This window comes from Lepidochelys kempii, chromosome 1 (genome assembly GCF_965140285.1).
Source record: "Lepidochelys kempii isolate rLepKem1 chromosome 1, rLepKem1.hap1, whole genome shotgun sequence".
NCBI classification, from domain to species: Eukaryota; Metazoa; Chordata; order Testudines; family Cheloniidae; genus Lepidochelys; species Lepidochelys kempii.
This window is the reverse complement of record NC_136380.1, coordinates 213,458,893-213,481,075: the sequence shown is the minus strand read 5'-3', so window position 1 is coordinate 213,481,075 and position 22,183 is coordinate 213,458,893. Positions and strand designations below refer to the sequence as shown.

The following is a 22,183-nucleotide window of genomic DNA, read 5'->3' as shown; positions in this document are numbered from 1 at the left end:
AAGTTTTTCCTAATATCCAATCTAAACCTCCCCCACTGCAACTTGAGACCATTACTCCTCGTTCTGTCATCTGCTACCATTGGTCCTATAGTTGAGACGAAGGGTAGTCAATAGGTAGACCGTGGGCCAAATCTGGATCGCCAGATGCTTTTGAATCAACCCCAAAATTGTTTTATTTACTTATTATTATTGTTATTTTTTAATTATTATTTTCTCTGGAGTCTGGAACTTGACTATACCTTGACCAAGAAATTTGGACCTTGATAAAAAATAATTGACTACCTCTGATTGAGACCCTCCTTCCAGATGATGACCTGGTATTCTCTTGTACTGAGAATACCTCTCCCTGGGAGGGAATGTCAATTATTAGGAAGAGACAGGTAATAGTAATGGGGGAGTTGATCATTAGAATCATAGATAGTTGTGTTTGTGATGACCCAGAGAACAACCTGGTGAATTGCCTGCCAGGTGCAAAGGTTGCAGTTCTCTTGAGTCATCAAGACAGATTTATGGGCAGTGCTGGGGAGGAGCTGGTGGTTCTGGTACATGTAGGTACCAACAACATAGGGAAAGGTACAAGTGAGAGGTTCTAGAGGTCAGATTTAGGTTTGTAGGTAAGACATTAAAGCCCAGGACCGGCATGGTAGCATTCTCTGAAATCCTTCCAGTTCTATGTGCAGGGCCAGTTAGACAGGCAGAACTTCAGGGTCTCACTGCGTGGATGAGATGATGGTGTAGTGAAAAGGGCTTTAGGTTTATTAGGAATTAGGAAACCTTTTTGAGCAGGACGAGCTTATTCATGAAGAATAGGCTCCACCTAAATCAAAACAGAACCAGACTGCTGGTATGTCAAATTACAGAAGAATATAAGATGGCAATACTGGGTCAGATCAATAGTCCATCTAGCCCAATATCTTGTCTCCAAACAGTGGCTCCTTTTCAGGCTCAGGTTAACCACCCTGGGCTAGGGACACTCAGAGCATGGGGTTGCATCGCTTACCATCTTGGCTAATAGCCATTGATGGACCTATCCTCCAGGAATTTTCTCCACATCAGTCATGAATTTTGTAGACCTGTATCACATCCCCTCTTAGTTGACTCGTTTTCAAGCTGAAAAGTCCCAATTTTTAATCTCTCCTCATATGGAAGCAGCAATTAAAATGGTTGTAGAGGAGTTTTAAAGTAAGGGCTGGAAAAAGCGGTAAGCAGTAAGGTGGCAAAGTTTACAGATGATACAAAATTACTCCAGACAGTCAAGTCCAAATCAGACTGCGAAGATTTATAAAGGGATTTCACAGAACTGGGTGAGTGGGCAACAAAATGGCAGATGAAATTCGATGTTGATAAATGCAAAGTAATGCATACTGGAAAATATAATCCCAGCTGTACATACAACATGATGGGGGTCTAAATTAGCTGCTGCCATTCAAGAAAGAGATCTTGGAGTCATTGTGGATAGTTTTCTGTCCACTCGAAGTGTAGTGGCAGTTAAAAAAACAAACAGAATGTTAGGAACCATTGAGGAAGGGATAGATAATAATATCATAATGCCACTACATAAATCCATGGCACATCCATACCTTGAATATTGCATGCAGTCTCAAAATAGATATATTAGAAATGGAAAAGGTACAGAGAAGAGCAACAAAAATGTTAAAGGATATGGAACAGCCTCCATATGAGGAGAGATTTAAAAGACTGGGACTTTTCAGGTTGGAAAAGAGACAGCTAAGGGGGGATATGATAGAGGTCTATAAAATCATGAATGGTGTGAAGAAAGTTAATAAGGAAGTGTTATTTATCCCTTCACATCATAGGCACCAACTCAGTGTGTACTCTGGGGCTGGAGCACCCTGGGGAAAAAATGGTGGGTGCTGAGCATCTACCGGAAGCCCCCTCTATCAGTTTCCCCCCCTGCCTGCTGGCGGATCCTGCAGATCAACACCTTCCCATCCCGCCCGCCGCAATCAACTGTTTTGCGGCATTCAAGAGGCTCTAGGGGGAGGGGGAAGTGGGGAGGAGCGAGGATGCGGCGCGCTTGGGAGTGGGGGCGGAACTGGGTGGGAAGAGGTGGGGTAGGGCCTTGGGGGAAGGGGTGGAGTGGGGGCGGGGTCTGGGGCAGAGGTGGGAGTTGAGCACCCCCCGGCACTTTGGAAAGTCGGTGCCTATGCTTCACATAACACAAAATTCAGGGGTCACCCAATGAAATTAATAGGCAGCAGGTTTAAAATTAAAACCTTCACACAATGCACAGTCAACCCGTGGAACTCATTGCCAGGGGATGTTGTAAAGGCCAAAACTATAACTGTGTTAAAAAAAGAATTAGGTAAGTTCATGGAGGACAAGTCCATCCATGGCTATTAGCCGGGATAGTGAGGAATACAACCCCATGCTCTCATAGAATCATAGAATATCAGGGTTGGAAGGGACCCCAGAAGGTCATCTAGTCCAACCCCCTGCTCAAAGCAGGACCAATTCCCAGTTAAATCATCCCAGCCAGGGCTTTGTCAAGCCTGACCTTAAAAACCTCTAAGGAAGGAGATTCTACCACCTCCCTAGGTAACGCATTCCAGTGTTTCACCACCCTCTTAGTGAAAAAGTTTTTCCTAATATCCAATCTAAACCTCCCCCACTGCAACTTGAGACCATTAATCCTCGTTCTGTCATCTGCTACCATTGAGAACAACCTAGAGCCATCCTCTTTGGAACCCCCTTTCAGGTAGTTGAAAGCAGCTATCAAATCCCCCCTCATTCTTCTCTTCTGCAGGCTAAACAATCCCAGCTCCCTCAGCCTCTCCTCATAACTCATGTGTTCCAGTCCCCTAATCATTTTTGTTGTCCTTCGCTGGACTCTCTCCAATTTATCCACATCCTTCTTGAAGTGTGGGGCCCAAAATTGGACACAGTACTCCAGATGAGGCCTCACCAATGTCGAATAGAGGGGAATGATCACGTCCCTCGATCTGCTCGCTATGCCCCTACTTATACATCCCAAAATGCCATTGGCCTTCTTGGCAACAAGGGCACACTGCTGACTCATATCCAGCTTCTCGTCCACTGTCACCCCTAGGTCCTTTTCCGCAGAACTGCTGCCTAGCCATTCGGTCCCTAGTCTGTAGCTGTGCATTGGGTTCTTCCGTCCTAAGTGCAGGACCCTGCACTTATCCTTATTGATAATCCTCATCAGATTTCTTTTGGCCCAATCCTCCAATTTGTCTAGGTCTTTCTGTATCCTATCCCTCCCCTCCAGTGTGTCTACCACTCCTCCCAGTTTAGTATCATCCGCAAATTTGCTGAGAGTGCAATCCACACCATCCTCCAGATCATTTATGAAGATATTGAACAAAACCGGCCCCAGGACTGACCCCTGGGGCACTCCACTTGACACCGGCTGCCAACTAGACATGGAGCCATTGATCACTACCCGTTGAGCCCGACAATCTAGCCAGCTTTCTACCCACCTTATAGTGCATTCATCCAGCCCATACTTCCTTAACTTGCTGACAAGAATACTGTGGGAGACCGTGTCAAAAGCTTTGCTAAAGTGAAGAAACAATACATCCACTGCTTTCCCTTCATCCACAGAACCAGTAATCTCATCATAAAAGGCGATTAGATTAGTCAGGCATGACCTTCCCTTGGTGAATCCATGCTAACTGTTCCTGATCACTTTCCTCTCATGCAAGTGCTTCAGGATTGATTCTTTGAGGACCTGCTCCATGATTTTTCCAGGGACTGAGGTGAGGCTGACTGGCCTGTAGTTCCCAGGATCCTCCTTCTTCCCTTTTTTAAAGATTGGCACTACATTAGCCTTTTTCCAGTCATCCGGGACTTCCCCGGTTCGCCACGAGTTTTCAAAGATAATGGCCAATGGCTCTGCAATCACAGCCGCCAATTCCTTCAGCACTCTCGGATGCAACTCGTCCGGCCCCATGGACTTGTGCACGTCCAGCTTTTCTAAATAGTCCCTAACCACCTCTATCTCCACAGAGGGCTGGCCATCTCTTCCCCATTTTGTGATGCCCAGCGCAGCAGTCTGGGAGCTGACCTTGTTAGTGAAAACAGAGGCAAAAAAAGCATTGAGTACATTAGCTTTTTCCACATCCTCTGTCACTAGGTTGCCTCCCTCATTCAGTAAGGGGCCCACGCATTCCTTGGCTTTCTTCTTGTTACCAACATACCTGAAGAAACCCTTCTTGTTACTCTTGACATCTCTGGCTAGCTGTAGCTCCAGGTGCGATTTGGCCCTCCTGATATCATTCCTACATGCCCAAGCAATATTTTTATACTCTTCCCTGGTCATATGTCCAACCTTCCACTTCTTGTAAGCTTCTTTTTTATGTTTAAGATCCGCTAGGATTTCACCATTAAGCCAAGCTGGTCGCCTGCCATATTTACTATTCTTTCGACTCATTGGGATGGTTTGTCCCTGTAACCTCAACAGGGATTCCTTGAAATACAGCCAGCTCTCCTGGACTCCTTTCCCCTTCATGTTAGTCCCCCATGTTAATTGCCCTGTTCTGTCCTTTCCCTTTGAAGCATCTGGCATTGGCCACTGTTGGGAGACAGTATATTGGGCTAGATGGACCATTGGTCTGATCCCTATGTTTGTTCTCATGTTCTTAAGCTGCTGCTGATTGTAGAGAAGAGATAGGACCAAAATTCCCCACCAGCTGGAGCCCCTGCTAATAGGCATCAATCATAGCAGGGTGCTTGCTGCACAGTAGAGCTGCATTCTGGACAAAAGGTTCCTCTCCCTCCCTGCTCCTCTCTCACTGGTTCATATTTTTGTGTATATATTCCCACACCAAATACTTCAACTTACAATTAACGGCTGCTCAGTGCATTGCCTGTCAATGGGATCCACAGCATAGAGGGAAATCAGCAAAGGTGATGTTGGTTCCTTGTTCTCAGTTCCTTATTCAAAGAGCACCAGTTAAGGCAATGTTACAGCCCAGACAAACCTCAGTATTTGCAGTGGTAGGTTAGTGGGTACAAGGAGAGCAGGCTGGGGTGAGGAGCTGGCTGGGAGTGAGGGGTACAAAGTGGAGCTGGGGGGAGCAAGTCTAAGGTAGCAGCAGAGGCAGCAAAGGGACTGTGCTTGAGGTAATCTCCACTTGTGCTGTGGACTGGTCGTTTTAAAAGGAAGCATTCTACTTTCGGGCCCCTTGGCATACATAAAAACAGTGATGATAAATAATGGTAATAATTATTTTTAAAATAAAAGTAGCCTATGTGGGAGGAGAGTGTTCAGCGCTACATGGGCTGAAAATTTGAAGTGTTAGAGCCATTTGTTAGCAGAGGGAGTCGAAGAAAAGTCTAAAGGTCAAAAAGTCATTTTAACTCCCTTTAACTCCTAAACTGCTGAACCAGTTGCACTTCCCACTTTCCTGAAAATCCAGGGCTAGAGCTGCAGAGCCAAATCATTAAAGTCCAGACAAAGCCCTTCCATCTGCAATCAAAGTTTGGCACGGAATAAAATCTTAGCTTCAGTCACAGAAGAAACCAGTTCTGGACCTTCTCCCAGTGAAGTTAGTTGCTGGTGCTTAGCAGTTGCCCCTCTTAGGTCCTGGTGCTTAGCAGTTTCACCTTTCTTGTGGCAGCACAAACTATAGTTAGACGTGTTGGCCCCTAACCTGGGTATAGACCGTGAGGCATGACTGAGGCAAATAAAGACATACCTGAAGGACGTGGGTATATACCCATGTTCATAGTCTGTGCAGCTCTCTATTCACCCATGCCGTGCCTCCCTCCCTACACAGCTATTTTTAGCAGTGTAGTGCCCCACTGCTGGAGCCTTCCCCTGGCATAAGAAAAGACTAGCAGTGGGGAAAGGTTCTGGCAGCTCCCAAAAACTGGAGCCTTTCCCTGCAACTGGAGCCTTTTCCCGCCACAGGGAAAGACTCTGACAGTGAGGAGAGGCTCTACCAGCACCCCCACTGCTGGAGCTACACATGCATTACACACTGCCACCAGGAGTGTGTAGCATAGACGTAGCCTCTGAAGGTTGGTTCCTGTTTTCTGGGATGTAGCGGGGTGGCTACCCACTATTGCCCTGAAGGGCTTGAAATCAGCCCTGGGAGAGGGCTGAGGCGGTGAGAGGGCTGCTGCTAGGAAAAGCAGCAAGCCTTGGCTGATTGGGGAACCAGCCACAGATGCGGCCATGCCCCAATCAGGGCACAGCTGGCCCTTATAAGAGGGCAGTGGGCCAGGAGCAAATGCTCACTCGCTCGCTCAATGTGGAGAGGGATGGGCTTGGCTGCTAGGAGCTAAGCAGGGTACCAAGACTGGAGCAGGGCTGGGGGAAGGCCAGAGGAGCTGGGGAGCTTCAGCCTGGAAACCCCCCAGATTGCAGGCCTTGTTAAAGGCCAAAGAAAGGTACTGGGGTTGCAAAGGCAACAGGTCCAAACCTCCCTTGCTGATGATGAGTGGCACTTACACTGCAGTCTGCCCCAGGGAATGGGGGCTAGTTGATGACTGGCAGTGGCCATAGACTGAGGTGAGGTGGGGATAGAGAGTGGGGGTTCCCTGGGTAGGGGAGACTCAGATCTATGGGGGTACTGCCAGGGGGCAGCACCCCGGCCTCAAAGGGGCACTGGGGTCCAGGAGGGACTCGGGCCCAGCAGCAAGCGGGACACCGGCCTGCAGAGGGCACTCCAGAGGCTGGAAAAGCTAATTCCCTGGACGACCAGCAAGAGGCGCCGGAGGGGTGTGTCCCGCCCCATTACATGGGACATGAGCTTTTTACTTCTGACCTCCATTGCCTGAACATTGTATGGGGAAATGATTTATCTTTCTTCTATCTTTTATGCAAGAAGGTTATGTATTTTCTTTCCTTGATTAAAAAAACATCTCCTTGGTATTTTCAAACTTGTTTATGTGATGGTTTTGGGGCACTGACTGCCACAGAAGTGACTGAAAATGACATTGTTAATCTAAATGTTGTTCTTGCTCCTGGTGCAGGAAAGGGAACCAATTTGCAAAGAATTCTAAACACCACAAAGGTGAATTGGTTTTTTTTCACCCAAAAGGAGATAATGTTCTATGGATTATGACTGTCAGGAATATTTAACACACAAATGCTCTTAAGGTTGTTTTGTACACTCAGTGAGCCACTTCAGGAAAGCTTTAGTGTTCTGTCCCTGAGGCAGTAAATTCACCACTTTTTCCTCCAAAATGTTAAACACCCTTCTCTGCAGATATATCCTTTCCTAATCACACACTCAAAGGTTGAAAGCATCAAGTTCATTTCCAAGTGGATAAAATTGCATTTCAAGGGCCTTTACATGGTTGTATCAAGGGAAGTTTCCCTAGACATAATAGATTGAAATTGATCAGGAGAATCAGTAGCTAGAGCTATTATCCACTCTTGCTAGCAAAGAAGATGAATGTGATGGGGTAGCCACAAAATTTTTCCTTTGGGCACTCTCCATTTTATTTCTCATGTGAGAATTCGAAAGATATAATTTCTCCAGCCTTTCTATTTTTAGGGCAGCTTTTACAAGACATCTGAAGGGACACGCGATGACAAAAAATGGGTTTGTTCTGGTTTTTGATTTTGTATGATGTATAAAAAAGGCCTAAAATTTTTTTTTAGGAGTGTTTATTTTTGGCCTGTTTTAATATTGGAAATGTATGTCTTGTTTTCCTTGGAATACTCTATGGAGTACTCATGAATTGACAGGATTATTGCTTCAAAAACTGTCAAGCAAGTGAAACCCAGTTGCGAGAGGAAGAGATTTTTATTCAGACTGTTTAGAAGATTGTGTGTGTTTGCCCGTGCACTCTATACATATTTAACTCAAATGCCTAATGAGCTCTTGGAAGAAAATGTCTGTTAAAAGATTAGCAACCATACCCCTTCTTATTTATTATTTATATTACTGTAGCACTTAGAGGCCAGGGCCCCATTGTACAAGCAAAAAGACAGTCCCTTCCCTGAAAAGCTTCCAGTCTAAGGACATTTACACTACAGCTGCTACAGAGACACTGCTATGGTGCTGTAGCTGTGCCGCTGTAGCACTGTAGTGTAGATGTTTTCTACATCTATGGAAGGGGTTTTCCCATTGATGTAGTTAATCTATCTGTCAAAGAGGTGGTAGCTAGGTCAATGGAAGAATTCTTTCCTTGACCTAGCCACATCCACACCAGCGGTTAGATTGACCAAACTACAGTGTTCAGGGTGTGACATTTTTCACAGTCCTGAGCAAGGTAACTAGGCCAGTCTAATTTTTAAGTGTAGACCGGGCCTAAGTGTAAGTCTGTAGACAACAGATGGATGAAACAAACAGGGGGAGCACAAGGAAAGAATGAGATCATACTGGTCAGCATGATAAATGGGGGTCAAAGCCCTTTACAGCTTGAGTTTATCTTGTTGAGTTGAGGTATCACAACAGAGAAGAGTTTGAGGACAGTGAGGTGTCCTTATGGATAGTTACAGGAATATCCTCTCATGCATGAGGGGCAGCATGGGAGAAAGCACAGAAGGGGGTTGGTTGATGGACTTTTTTTTTAAAAAAGGGCATCCCTGGGTTCAGCCAAAGGAGGGAAGACAAGGTCAACACTCCTAACATTTCTGAGGTAAAAAATAAGCAGGAAATAAACCTCTTATTTTTTTCATATAAAGGAAAGAATTCAAACCAACCTTTCATGCTGCCGTTGGATGTCATAAAGAAGCCCATAAGGGCACAAGTCCAACTGTTTTCCTTTCCTTTATTTTCCGTTAAGAAAGATAAACAATTAAAGACTGCAGGAAGCCTACTATAAATTACAGTGTGAAAATAGAACTCCCTTTAAGTTCAGTGTAATTAAATCCCACATTAGGCACCTTAGAAATATTTAGCAAAGATATAATCTCTCGAGATCAAATCGTTAAACAATTCATGAATCATTAAAACATCCACCAGCCCAGCGCTTGCATAGTCCCAGTACTAGCTCCACACCTTCCTTGGAGTCAAGTATCGGGGGGAGCCGTGTTAGTCTGTATCCACAGAAACAACAAGGAGTCGAGTGGCAACTTAAAGACTAACAGATATATTTGAGCATAAGCTTTTGTGGGTAAAAACCTCACTTCTTCAGATGCATGGAGTGACCGTTACAGATGCAGACATAAATATACTGACACATGAAGAGAAGGGAGTTACCTCACAAGTGGAGAACCAGAGCTGACAGGGCCATTTCGATCAGGGTGGATGTGGTCCACTCCCAATAATAGATGAGGAGGTGTCAATTCCAGGAGAGGCAAAGCTGCTTCTGTAATGAGCCAGCCGCTCCCAGGCCCTGTTCAAGCCCAAATTAATGGTGTTAAATTTGCAAATGAATTTTAGTTCTGTTGTTTCTCTTTGAAGTCTGTTTCTGAAGCTTTTTTTTTTTTTGCTCAAGTACAGTTACTTTCAAATCTGTCATAGAATGTCCAGGGAGATTGAAGTGTTCTCCCACTGGCTTTGGTGTGTTACCATTCCTGATGTCTGACTTGTGTTCATTTATTCTTTTATGTAGGGACTGTCCAGTTTGGCCGATGTACATGGCAGAGGGGCATTGCTGGCACATGATGGCATATATAACATTAGTAGACGTGCTGGTGAATGAGCCTCTGATGGTGTGGCTGATGTGATTGGGTCCTCTGATGGTGTCACTGGAGTAGATATGGGCACGTAGTAGGCAACGAGGTTTGCTACAGGGATTGGTTCCTGGGTTAGTGTTTCTGTGGTGTGGTGTGTAGTTGCTGGTGAGTATTTGCTTCAGATTGGGGGGCTGACTGTAGGCGAGGACTGGCCTGTCTCCCAAGGTGTGTGAGAATGAGGGATCGTTTTCCAGGATAGGTTGTAGATTGTTGATTATGTGTTGGAGAGGTTTTAGCTGGGGGCTGTACGTGATGGCCAGTGGTGTTCTGTTATTTTCCTTGTTGGGCCTGTCCTGTAGTAGGTGATTTCTGGGTACCCATCTCGCTCTGTCCATCTGTTTCCTCACTTCCCCAGGTGGGTATTGTAGTTGTAAGAATGCTTGATAAAGATCTTGTAGGTTTTTGTCTCTGTCTGAGGGATTGGAGCAAATTCGGTTGCATCTTAGGGGTTGGCTGTAGACAATGGATCGTGTGATGTGTCCTGGATGGAAGCTGGAGGTATGTAAGTAAGTATAAGCGGTCAGTAGGTTTCTGGTATAGGGTGGTGTTTATGAGACCATCACTTATTTGCACTCTAGTGTCCAGGAAGTGGATCTCTCGTGTGGACAGGTCCAGGCTGAGGTTGATGGTGGGGTGGAAATTGTTTAAATCCAGGTGGAATTCTTCAAGAGCCTCCAGCCTGTGGGTCCATCTGGTGAAGATGTCATCAATGTAGCGCAAGTAGAGGGAGGGGTGCTAGAGGACGAGAACTGAGGAAACGTTGCTCTAATTCAACCATAAAGATTTTGGCATACTGGGGGGCCGTGCGGGTACCCATAGCAGTACTACTGACTTGAAGGTATAAGTTTTCCCCAAATCTGAAATGGTTGTGGGTTAGGACAAAGTCACAAAGCTCAGCCACTAGGTGTGCTGTGGCCTCATCAGGGATACTGTTCTTGACAGCTTGTAGTCCATCCTCATGTGGAATAGTAGTATAAAGAGCTTCTACATCCATGGTGTCCAGGATGGTGTTTTTGGGAAGATCACCAAATGCACTGTAGTTTCCTCAGAAAGTCGGTGGTGTCTTGAAGATAGCTAGGAGTGCTGGTAGTGTAGGGTCTGAGGAGAGAGTCCAAATAGCCATATAATCCTGCTGTAAGAGTGCCGATGCCTGAGGTGATGGGGCGTCCAGGGTTTCCAGGTTTATGGATCTTGGGTAGCAGATAGAATATCCCTGTTCGGGGCTCTGGGGGTGTGTCTGTATAGATTTGTTCCTGTGCTGTAGCAGGGAGTTTCTTGAGCAGATGGTATAGTTTCTTACGGTACTCCTCAGTGGGGTCAGAGGAGAGTGGCCTGTAGAATGTGGTGTTGGAGAGTTGCCTGGCAGCCTCCTGTTCATAATCCAACCTGTTAATTTCAACTACAGCACCTCCTTTGTCAGCCCCTTTGATTATAATGTCAGAGTTGTTTCTGAGGCTGTGGATGGCATTGTGTTCTGTACGGCTGAGGTTCTGGGGCAAGTGATGCTGTTTGTTCACAATTTCAGCCTGTGCACACCTGCGGAAGCACTCTATGTAGAGGTCTAGTCTGTCATTTCGACTGTCAGGAGGAGTCCACGTTGAATTCTTCTTCTTGTAATGTTCGTAGGAGGGTTCCTGTGGGTCAGTGCACTGTTCAGTGGTGTGTTGAAAATATTCCTTAAGTTGGAGGTGACGAAAGTAGGCTTCCAGATCAACACAGAATTGTATCATGTTCGTGGGGGTTGTGGGGCGGCAGAAAGAGTCCCCGAGATAGGACAGACTCTTCCTCCAGGCTAAGTGTGTGGTTGGATAGATTAACAATATCGTTAAGTGAGTTGAGGGTACCACGGTTGTAGCCCCCTGTGGCATGTAGGAGTTTAGATAGTTTACTGTCCTTTTTCCTCTGTAGAAAAGTGAAGTGTGTGGTGTAAATGGCTTGTCTCGTTTTTTTAAAGTCCAGCCACGTGGAAGTTTGTGTGGAAGCTTGGTTTGTATGAGAGTCTCCAGTTTTGAGAGCTCATTGTTGATCTTCTCCTGTATGCTGTACAGGATGCTAATTATGTGGTTCCTCAGTTTCTTTGAGAGTGTGTGGGTATTACCTTCCTTGGAGTCATTCAAAATAGCTCTAAGTAGTAATAGAGGGTAAAATACCATCAACACAACAAAGTTATTTCATTGAATTAAGTGCTCCCTCCCATACATTGCTATAGACACCTGAATGATGTATCAGGGAAAATCACATTAAGTAATATTAAGACCATGCCCAATTCAATGGACTGTAATTCTCCTAAAAAGAAAAGGAGTACTTGTGGCACCTTAGAGACTAACCAATTTGTTTGAGCATGAGCTTTCGTGAGCTACAGCTCACTTCATCGGATGCATACCGTGGAAACTGCAGCAGACTTTATATACACACAGAGAATATGAAAAAATCCCTCCTCCCACCCCACTGTCCTGCTGGTAATAGCTTATCTAAAGTGATCATCAAGTTGGGCCATTTCCAGCACATGCATCCGATGAAGTGAGCTGTAGCTCACGAAAGCTCATGCTCAAATAAATTGGTTAGTCTCTAAGGTGCCACAAGTACTCCTTTTCTTTTTGCGAATACAGACTAACACGGCTGTTACTCTGAAACCTGTAATTCTCCTGCCATTCACCACCTGCTCTAGGTACACAGTGATAAAATTAGTCCTCATATGGATCTTTATGATCTGTGCATGAAAAGCACTATATAACCGTATTAGTACGGTAGGTAGAATTTGTTATTCGTATTGATAGGCAGAGTAGGTAGCATTAGGTTTTATTATGTATGTGTTCAGAGAACTGTACAGACATTGGTTAATTAATCCTCATAAGATCTCTGGGAGGCAAATGGGTATTATCTTACTGAGACACAGAGGTATAGTGACTGGCCAAAGGCCATACAGTATGTCAGTGGCAGCGACAGGTACTACAATACAGGAAGTTGGAAAAGCACTGTCCTTCATCTGACTTATGACATCAGCATGAGTCCCAGTTTAGCATCAGAGGGGTGAGATACTCACTCCCATGTTCACTCCTCTGTGACTTAAACCTGATGTATCAATGAACAGAACAGAGGTACTGGTACAACAGCGTGTTGAATCTCCTGCAGTCAGGCTCCCACCTACCTCTTTGGATGCACCTTACTGATAAATAATATTAGGTTATTAATGCTCACAGTACAGAATGGGGAAGAAGAGGAAGGAGAATTCCAAAAGAAATTTTTAAAGGGCTCCTTCTACCCTGAAGAGTGTTTGAGGAAACAAGGCAGCCAAGTCAACTGGGTTTTAATGATTGGTGGTAGGGGAGGAGAAAATGTAACACAAGCTTGGCCTTCTACTGATGGATTGAGTGCTGCATAGGGAAGCTGGGAACAGCATTGTTTCCACTGCAGGCCAGGAGCAGAGTGGGCAGGTAAAGCTGGCTGGGGGAGAGTAGGGTAGCTCTGTGAAGGACTGAGGTGACTTGGGGAAGATCCCTTGGGGGTAACAAGGAGACTGGGGAGAGTAGAGGATTTGGTCCAGGCCCTTCCTACTGTCAGGGTCTGAGATCCCTCTGCAATGTAGTCTGCTCTAGAGTCCCTTCTTGGAGCTGTGGGGATTGTTACCTTTACAGCCCCTTAGCACTTGAGGTCAGATTCCTCAGGTACTAGCTGTCCCAGAACCTAGTCAATGCTGTTCCTTGTTGACTGTTCCTCCGGGGGGTGTGCGGGGAGGGATAGCTCAGTGGTTTGAGCATTGGCCTGCTAAACCCACAGTTGTGAGTTCAATCCTTGAGGGGGCCATTTAGGGATCTGGGGCAAAAATTGGGGATTGGTCCTGCTTTGAGCAGGGGTTTGGACTAGATGACCTCTTGAGGTCCCTTCCAACCCTGATATTCTATGTTCTATGATCTATGACTGACAGGTGGAGTTTTCCCCAACAGTGCTCCCCAGACCCTCAGCCCTTCCCACCTCCTCTGCCCCCCAGGGAGTGACTGGAGAGACCCAGACTGGTACTTGATATCGGGCCTTCTACTTTGAAATCCAGGGCTGTGGTGCCACCTTCTGTGACCCAGCCCCTGTCAGGCTAGGGGGAGTGAGAGAGTGGGACTGGGGAATCAAACTCAAGTCTCCTGGAGGACACTACTCAGTGGGGGCACCAGGCTCAGCTGCCACAATGCAAGGGGCACCAGGGACTGGTAATCCCTCCTCCTCTCTACCCTGCTCAGTTAAATCCTCAGAAAACCCAGAACTTAAAGGAATGGCCACATAGACACCTGGTAAAGGTAATCCTGTCTGACCCCCAGCTCCTCTCCAAGATGCTTTTACGGTAGCTGAACAGGCTGTGTACCTTCTCCCCTCCTTATGCCCCCCTAGTCCCTTCCTGCTCCCCTTACGGAGTCCCTGTGCACAGAAGGGATATACAGAGTGACCCAAATGCAGGGTAGGTATTATGTGGCTTTGGTTTTTGAATGGAAATTTTTGAGTTTTCCTTTCCCTCCTCACATTGCGGATGAGCTGCTCAAGCCCAGGTCACATTGGGGTCGAATGGTAGTACTGTGCCCAAATTCCTCCTCCAATCCCCAGTTTTGGCCACACTCCCCAAATAGCTTAATGTTTCTGGTCAGCACTGAAAGAGTTAACACATATATTTTAAATTGACATCATGAGGCTTCTGAGTTAATGTCCCACTGAGGTGAATGGAGCAGTTTGCATTTTTCTGTGAATTATGGCTTCAGGCTGTCTACAGACTACACTGCAGCAAGGATGCATCTGGAAATTTATCTTTTAAATCAAAAGGGTTTATTTTAATAAAAGCTTAGATTCAGGGGAAACTGATGAGGCTGGCAGAGAAGTGCTAGTGTACATTTCCCTGTCACTATCCTTGTCAATCCACCTCTTAGCCACAAGCACACACAACAGACCACACCTGGTCTGGAGAAGTCCCACACAGATTTGGCATGTGCATAGCTACATATACATGGCCTCAAATAAGCCATGCAACAATGAGTGCGATGCAGGTGGGCAGAATTCAGATGAATAACTGGCACACACCTGAGCGCTTATTCCAGCTCCGGTAGAAACACTAGTGCCACTGATAGTGGGGCGGGGGGTGGAGGGGCTCTGGAATCAATGTGAGCTTGCTCAGCACTGCTTGTGCTCCCCACCTACGAGCATGTGTTGTTGTTGGGAATGCTTGAACTTGTCTGTGCACTGAGTGGAGAAGCTGCTGCAATGACATTGACTGCATGAAGTGGTGTGTTGCACTGCTTGCCACTGAGATGATGTAGAACAAGGGTGGGCAAACTTTTGGGCCCAAGGGCCACATCTGGGTGGGGAAATTGCATGCAGGGCCATGAATATAGGGCTGGGGCAGAGGGTTGGGGTGCAGGAGGGAGTGCGGGGTATGGGAAGGGCTGCAGTGTGCAGGAAGGGGCTCAGGGCAAGGGGTTGGGGCAGAGGAGGGGTGTGTGGTGTATGAGGGGGCTCAGCAGGGGGTTGGGGTGCAGAGTGCGAGAGGGGGCTCAGGGCAGAGGTGTGGGGGGGGCTCAGGGCAGGGGGTTGGGGTGCAGGAGGAGTGTGGCAGGGGTCTCAGGGCAGACGTTTGGGTGCAGTAGGAGTGCAGGGTGCAGGAGGAGGCTCAGGGCAGGGGGTTGGGGTGCAGGGTGCAGCAGGGGGCTCAGGGCAGGGGGTTGGGGTGCAGGAGTGGTGCAGCAGTTTCTGTGGCCCTGGGGGAGTGGGGGCAGAGGGCTCCGCGTGCAGCCCTCACCTCTGGGTATCTCCCCTGAAGCTCCCATTGGCCAAGGCTCCACGTTCCCGGCCAATGGGAGCTTCGGGGCAGGTACCCATAGGCGGGGGCAGTGCACGGAGGCCTCTTCCTCTCCCCCGCCCCCCCCACCAACGAGGCTGCAGGGATGTGGTGCCAGCTGCTCCCGGGAGCAATGCGGCACCTGCGGTGCCACGGGGGTGGCAATCCCGCGGGCTGGATCCAAAGCCATGACGGGCCAGATTCGGCCCACGGGCTATAGTTTGCCCACCCCTAATGTACAATATTCACACACCAAGGTGCTTTGTGACAGAATTCAGAGTAACAGCTGTGTTAGTCTGTATTCGCAAGAAGAAAAGGAGTTCTTGTGGCACCTTGTGTATGCATCCGATGAAGTGAGCTGTAGCTCACAAAAGGTTAAATAAATTGGTTAGTCTCTAAGGTGCCACAAGTACTCCTTTTCTTTTTGCGAAACCCATAAAGGAGTACTTGTGGCATCTTAGAGACTAACCAATTTATTTGAGCATAAGCTTTCGTGAGCTACAGCTCACTTCATCGGATGCATACTGTGGAAACTGCAGAAGACATTATATGCACAGAGACCATGAAACAATACCTCCTCCCACGCCACTCTCCTGCTGGTAATAGCTTATCTAAAGTGATCACTCTCCTTACAATGTGTATGATAATCAAGTTGGGCCATTTCCAGCACAAATCCAGGTTATCATACACAGTGTAAGGAGAGTGATCACTTTAGATAAGCTATTACCAGCAGGAGAGTGGGGTGGGAGGAGGTATTGTTTCATGGTCTCTGTGTATATAATGTCTTCTGCAGTTTCCACAGTATGCATCCGATGAAGTGAGCTGTAGCTCACGAAAGCTCATGCTCAAATAAATTGGTTAGTCTCTAAGGTGCCACAAGTACTCCTTTTCTTTGTGCGAATACAGACTAGCACGGCTGTTACTCTGAAACCTGTCTTTATGGGTTTGCACTGGACTCCTTTCTGGTTGCTCTACTGGACAGAATCATTAAAGCAACTCTTCCCTCCAGAAGTTTGAGGAGACTGAAGAGCCATTTCTCTTTTTGGACACTGTCTAATTCCCAGCACCATCTGGGAATTAGAGGTCATTCAGGAGTTAGGGAGCTATGAGCATTGGGGCAATACAAGAAGCTTGTTATGGAGGAGTTAATGCAAGAGTGATTGACAGTGGGAACAGCCCATTATGAGTGGTTGGGAGAGAGGGAAGCGGAGCAGGGAGGCACTGAGGGATTCCACATTGGGAGGTTCTCATTTGGGCTGGCAGAGTGGGAAGGATAGGTGAATTAGAGAATTAGATCTGAACTGAATATCCTTGTGGGAGTGGTAAGAAGGAGCTGCATGGGTGACCAGGACGGGTGTCTGTCTGTAGTAGTGAAGGGGTGGGTGAGAAGCTGGGCTAGATTGAGGTTGCTGAGAAGTAACGGGTAGGGTGACCAGATGTCCCAATTTTATGGGGACAGTTCTGATATTTGGGGCTTTGTCTTATTTAGGTACCTATTATCCCCCACCTCCTGTCCTTATTTTTCACACTTGCTGTCTGGTCACCCTAGTAACAGGAGGGTTCAGTACTGGAAGAGGTGTGTGCAGGACACTTAGGATGGAAGAACCAGGAGATGGTCAGGTCTGGGTTTCCAGCAGGAGTGGGAGGAAAGGGCAGGAGACTAAATTTGGGATTAGGGCCTCAGTACTCCTCAATTTCTGAAGGAAATGCTTCCTCCTGCCATCCCATATATATACATGGCCCCCAGCCATAACATCTTCCATTGTCCTTATTTTTGGGCCAGCATGTTGGCTGGGGGAAGAGATAGCATCTGAAATGTGCAGGTATTTACGTTTTTGCTGCTGTCTAAATCAAAACCAGCTTTTGGGATTAGCCACAATTTATTTAAGGGGGGAAAAGAATTTTCCAACCTAATCCAGACTGACAAAGGGATGTGTGCTGCCAAGTAAAGAGCAACGCAAACTCACTGGGGCTAGGAATACTGAGGAAAGCAGTATAAACTAGGCAGATAATGTACCCCACAGATGGGTGGGGAAGGAGAGTGGCCATTTCCCCAGGCCAACAGTGGGTCTACTTCTATCAGTTTGTTTCAAATTCTGCCTTATTCCTGATAAGAATCTTCAGTCACATTTTGTCAATTTTCCCACTATTGCCTGTCTGACTCAACACTGAGACTGAGATCTGGTGGTTGGAACAAGGTCAGGATTCCTGGGTTATGTTCCCAGCTCTGCCACTGACTTACTGCATGACACTGGGCAATTCACTTCACCCATGGGCCAAAGTCAGGCCTGATAGAAGTGGATAAAATTCCATTGGTTTCAGTGGATAGTTCTGCACTTAACGCCTGGGTTGAATTTGTCTTTGTTCCTCTGTTTACCTCCTTGTAAAACAGTGGTCACAATACTTACAATATCTTCCTTTCAGGGGTCTGCTAACATAGTAAAGTGCTTTTAGATCTTGGTATTAAAGACTGCATAGGAGAACTGAAGGTTATTATTTACAGCTCTCTACAGCGTATTCTCCCAGGCATTGCCAGTCAAGTTTTAAATGGCTCAAGCAATTGATCTTCTACCACTTCCCTTGGGGAGACTATTTCACCACAGTCTAATAGTTCTCACTGTTATGAAATATTTCCTGATTAGCCAGCCTGAAATATTCCCCTTTGCTCTGTTTCATCCCCTTGCTCTCTGGGACCCCTGCAATAAGCTTCTCTCCTTTCTCAGTGTTTACACCTTTATAAGACTTGGAGCCAATTACTGTATTCTCCTCACCCCCACTTCCCAACACACGCATTTTAGTCATTTGTCCCAGTTATATTTAATTAGTTCTGTTTATCTCTCCTCACAAATCAGTCCCCCTGAATCATGCTTCTTGCTTTTCTCTGAGCTCCCTTCAGTTTTCCTATATCTTCCTGATGTTTGGGGTGGCTCTAATCCAGGGGTGGGCAAACTATGGTCCACAGGCTGGATCCGGTCCGCGAGCCACACCACATGGCTCAGTCCTGCTCCAGCGCTCTGGCTGGGGTGCTGGGTTGGGGGCCGGACCACGCGGCTCGGCCCCGCTCCGGTGCTCTGGCCGGGGTGCTGGGTCAGGGCCAGAACATGTGTTTCGGCCCCACTCTGGCTGGGGTGCAGGGTCGGGGGCTGCACCACGTGGCTCCTGGAAGCTACGGCATGGCCCTGCTCTGGCGACTACGCGCAGGGGCGGTGCCTGCAGATGGGGCAGTGTGCAGAGCTGCCTGGCTGCGCCTCTGCATAGGAGCCGGAGAAGGGACATGCCACTGCTTCTGGGAGCCACTTGGAGTCTGCATCCCCTGAGCCTCTCCCCTGCCCCAGCCCTCGATCCCAGCCTGGAGCACCCTCCTGCACCCCAAACCTCTCATTCCCAGCCCCACCCCAGAGTTCCAGCTGGAACCTGCACCCTTCCTGAACCCCTGCCCCAGCCCTGATCCCCCTCCCGCCCTCCAAAACCCTCGGTCCCAGCCTAAAGCCCGCACTCCATCCTGCACTCCAACCCCAATTTTGAGAGCAGTTATGGCCCACCATACAATTTCTATTCCCCGATGTGGCCCTTGGGCCAAAAAATTTGCCCACCCCTGCTCTAATCCCTCTGGATGCAGCATTCTAGTGCAGTTTCACTAGGGCTGTACGGGAAGGGACACTCTCCTCTTTGTCTGGTGATGCCTCTTTCTCTCACACAAATAAAGCAACTCAAATTCCACTCTACTACCCGACCCCAAATTTTCCACCCTCTGCTCCCCCAGACTTTCCCCCCTGCTTTTCTTTCCTCACTGCTGGATCTGGAGATGATCCCTGCATGCCTGGCTCTTCTAATTGCAACTCTGCCCTCCCCCCTCTAGCCCAGCCATTTCCCCTCTTTCTGTGTTCCCTGAGAACCTTGTCTTTCTACTTAGCTTATGCTTGACTGTCTCCCTGAAGTGCCTTTTGGAATGCTACATGAATGGTGCCCTAAAGAAACAAAATGTATTGTTTCCTATGAGTAACCTACATGTGTCCATGACATTTATGTGGAGGGATGGGGACTGAGCAGTGTTTGCTGATGGTTGGGCCCAGAAGGACCTGGTGTTACAAAGCTGTTGCACTGTGGTAGGCTGAGTGAATCCTCTTTGTGATGCCACTTTCTCAGTATGGCTGCTGCAGGTGTGTATGGTGCCTGACGAAGGATGGGCTTTACAGACTATCTTTATACAGAGAGGCAGCACAAAGTTTTGGTTAAAGGCATGAGACTGGGACTTGGGTTCTTTCCTTGGCTGTTCCACAGTTCCTGTTTGACCGAGAGTCAGTCACTTTCTTTGCCTATTTCCCCATCTCGGAAATGGGGATAATGCTTCCTTAGGTGCCAGAGGTGTTGTGGGGCTAAAACCATGAATGTTTGCAGGGATAACTGTCCTGAAGCTGAAATGCATCTATCTCTGGAATGAAATGTGTCAGCAGTCTTACACAACAGTGTTACAGGATCTGAAAAATAATCTTTCTCGTTGAAACTGCCCCTGGAAATTCTAAGGAGGCAAAATGCAATTACGTGGGCTGGTATTTGGAAAGGGCGCAAGGTTTAACCGCTCCACTCTTTTTGAAAAAGTGCCATGGGATGTTTCCAGTGATTGCAAATGGACAGGGCCTTGGCCATGCAGCAACAGTGCCCCCTAGCACCATGCTGTGGGCCTGGGTCAATACTGACTCAGTGAAGCACTCCCTGCTGAGACAGCAGCATCTGCAGGAGTCTGGAGGCCTCCTAAACCACTGCTGAGGCATGGGGGATGAGGAGGAGGGGCAGTGCTGTCATTGCATGCATTCAGTCTGATATAACTCTGCAACTATGGGTCAGGCACAGCATGTGCTGGGGTAGGGTTGTGTTTGGTACTTATGAAGCTGCCATGTTATAGCTTGAAATCGTGGCTACCTGATTTCCTTTCTTCACCTTCTGTCTCTCCAGAGTCACCCCTGTTGTGTGGAGACACTTGTGCTTTGGCTTGGAGAGGCCCTGACCCACCTAACACCACCTTGGAACTCTTGAAGGGAGTGGGGGGTGTTGTTTGGAGATGGTGGAGTCCCTGGAGAAGCTACATGGATCTTAACGCTGCCTTAAGGGCAAGGAGAAGAGCAGTGGGAATGGGTTGGCTGTGGCTGGTCTGTCTGTTTCACCTAGCCGCCTCACTGGAAGGTAAGAGCAGGTTTTAGTTAAGGTAACCTCTTTCTAAAGCCTGAGGAGACTGAATGGCTCAGGGGGTGCTGGGGAGCAGGCTATGGAGCTTCCAGCATGCTAATCTGTTCTGCTTCTGCTCCAGATCAGTAATGACCAAAATGCGTCCCTCTCTGATGGGTGTTCAGTGTTTTATGAGTCGTGGAGGGTCTTAGTCCAGTTCTTAGTGGGACAGGCATCCACATTGCAATAAGCACCAATAGCATTATTCAGCATCCCTATTGGCTGTCTTGGCAGAGAGGCCAAGGTCTGCATTGAGACAAAACTCCCCTTTTGTTCCCAGGGGTAAGGCAGTTGAGGGGGGGATTGGTTAGAATGTGTGGGATGCTTGTATTGCTATTGCCCATTGTGATGTTGCACTCCATATGTTTTATTGAAACATGCTTATGAGTATGTATCTGACATAATTGGAATATGCTTTAGGCAAAAGGTCTCTTGTAAGGTATCATTACAAAACTTATAATCTACTGAGTGTGTTCATCCTATTTGTATGCATGTATCATTCTTGTATCTGAAGCTAGAAATATGAAGTATAACTCTGAGGTCCTATTGTGATTATGCAAAGTGTGGGCCATTAATGGTGGTTTGGAATCTTGATGGCTCCCATCAACTAGGACAATTGGTTGTAAATGGCTCTGTTTACGTGCAAGTCTTCCTGTGAGTCAGGCCAGGAAGAATAAAGGCTTGGGGTCTCACAGGACATGTGACCATGTCACCTGGTACTGGATTCCATCTTAAACCTGGTGCTTTTTCCATTTAGAAGGAGGGGTGGGGACCCAGAGAGACAAAAGATTCCCGCCTTGTGCCAAAGCTATATAAGGGGGTGGAACAGAACAAAGGTGGTTCCAGTCATGAGAAATCCCCTAGTTACCACCTGAGCTGGAGCTAACAGGAACTGTACCAGGAGAAAGGATTGGGCCCAGACTAGGAAGGAGTCCAGTCTGTGAAAGAAGCTTATTAGAACATCTCTGAGGGTGAGATTTTATCTGTTATCAGTTTCTTAATGTATTCGGCTTAGACTAGCATGTTTTTGCTTTATTTTGCTTGGTGACTTACTTTATTCTGTCTGTTATAACTTGAAACCACTTAAATCCTACTTTTTGTACTTAATAAGATCACTTTTGTTTATTGATAAACCCAGCATAAGTGATTAATACCTGGGGGAGCAAACAGCTGTGCATATCTCTCTATCAGTGTTCTAGAGAGTGGATAATTTATGAATTTACCCTATATAAGCTTTATACAAAGTAAAATGGATTTATTTGGGGTTTGGATGCCATTGGGGTCTGGGTGCTGGAGATAGGTGACCTGCTGAGCAGTTTTTGGTTAAAGTCTGCAGCTTTGGGGGCATGAACCAGACCTGGGTCTGTGTTGCAGCAGGCTACTGTGTCTGGCTCAACAAGGCAGGGTTCTGGAAGTTCCAAGCTATCAGGGAAAATAGGCTCAGAGGTAACTTCAGCACGTCAGGTGACCGTCCCAAGGGGATCTCTGTGACTGAACCCGTCACACCCATGTCATGCCTGTTTTGTGGA

The 22,183-nt window shown here is 47.2% G+C and overlaps 1 protein-coding gene across 3 annotated transcripts in view; it reads left to right on the top strand.

The window, feature by feature from the left end:
* The window catches only part of LOC140898617 (ephrin type-B receptor 5), a 138,877-nt gene that overhangs the window by 18,665 nt on the left and 98,029 nt on the right, over nucleotides 1-22,183 (top strand). For all 3 annotated transcript variants that reach the window (XM_073312682.2, XM_073312690.2, XM_073312699.1), the window contains exon 2: nucleotides 20,385-20,612. In XM_073312682.2, the coding sequence (XP_073168783.1) occupies nucleotides 20,516-20,612 (97 nt within the window). In that variant the 5' untranslated portion in view covers nucleotides 20,385-20,515. The remainder of the gene's footprint in view (nucleotides 1-20,384; nucleotides 20,613-22,183) is intronic.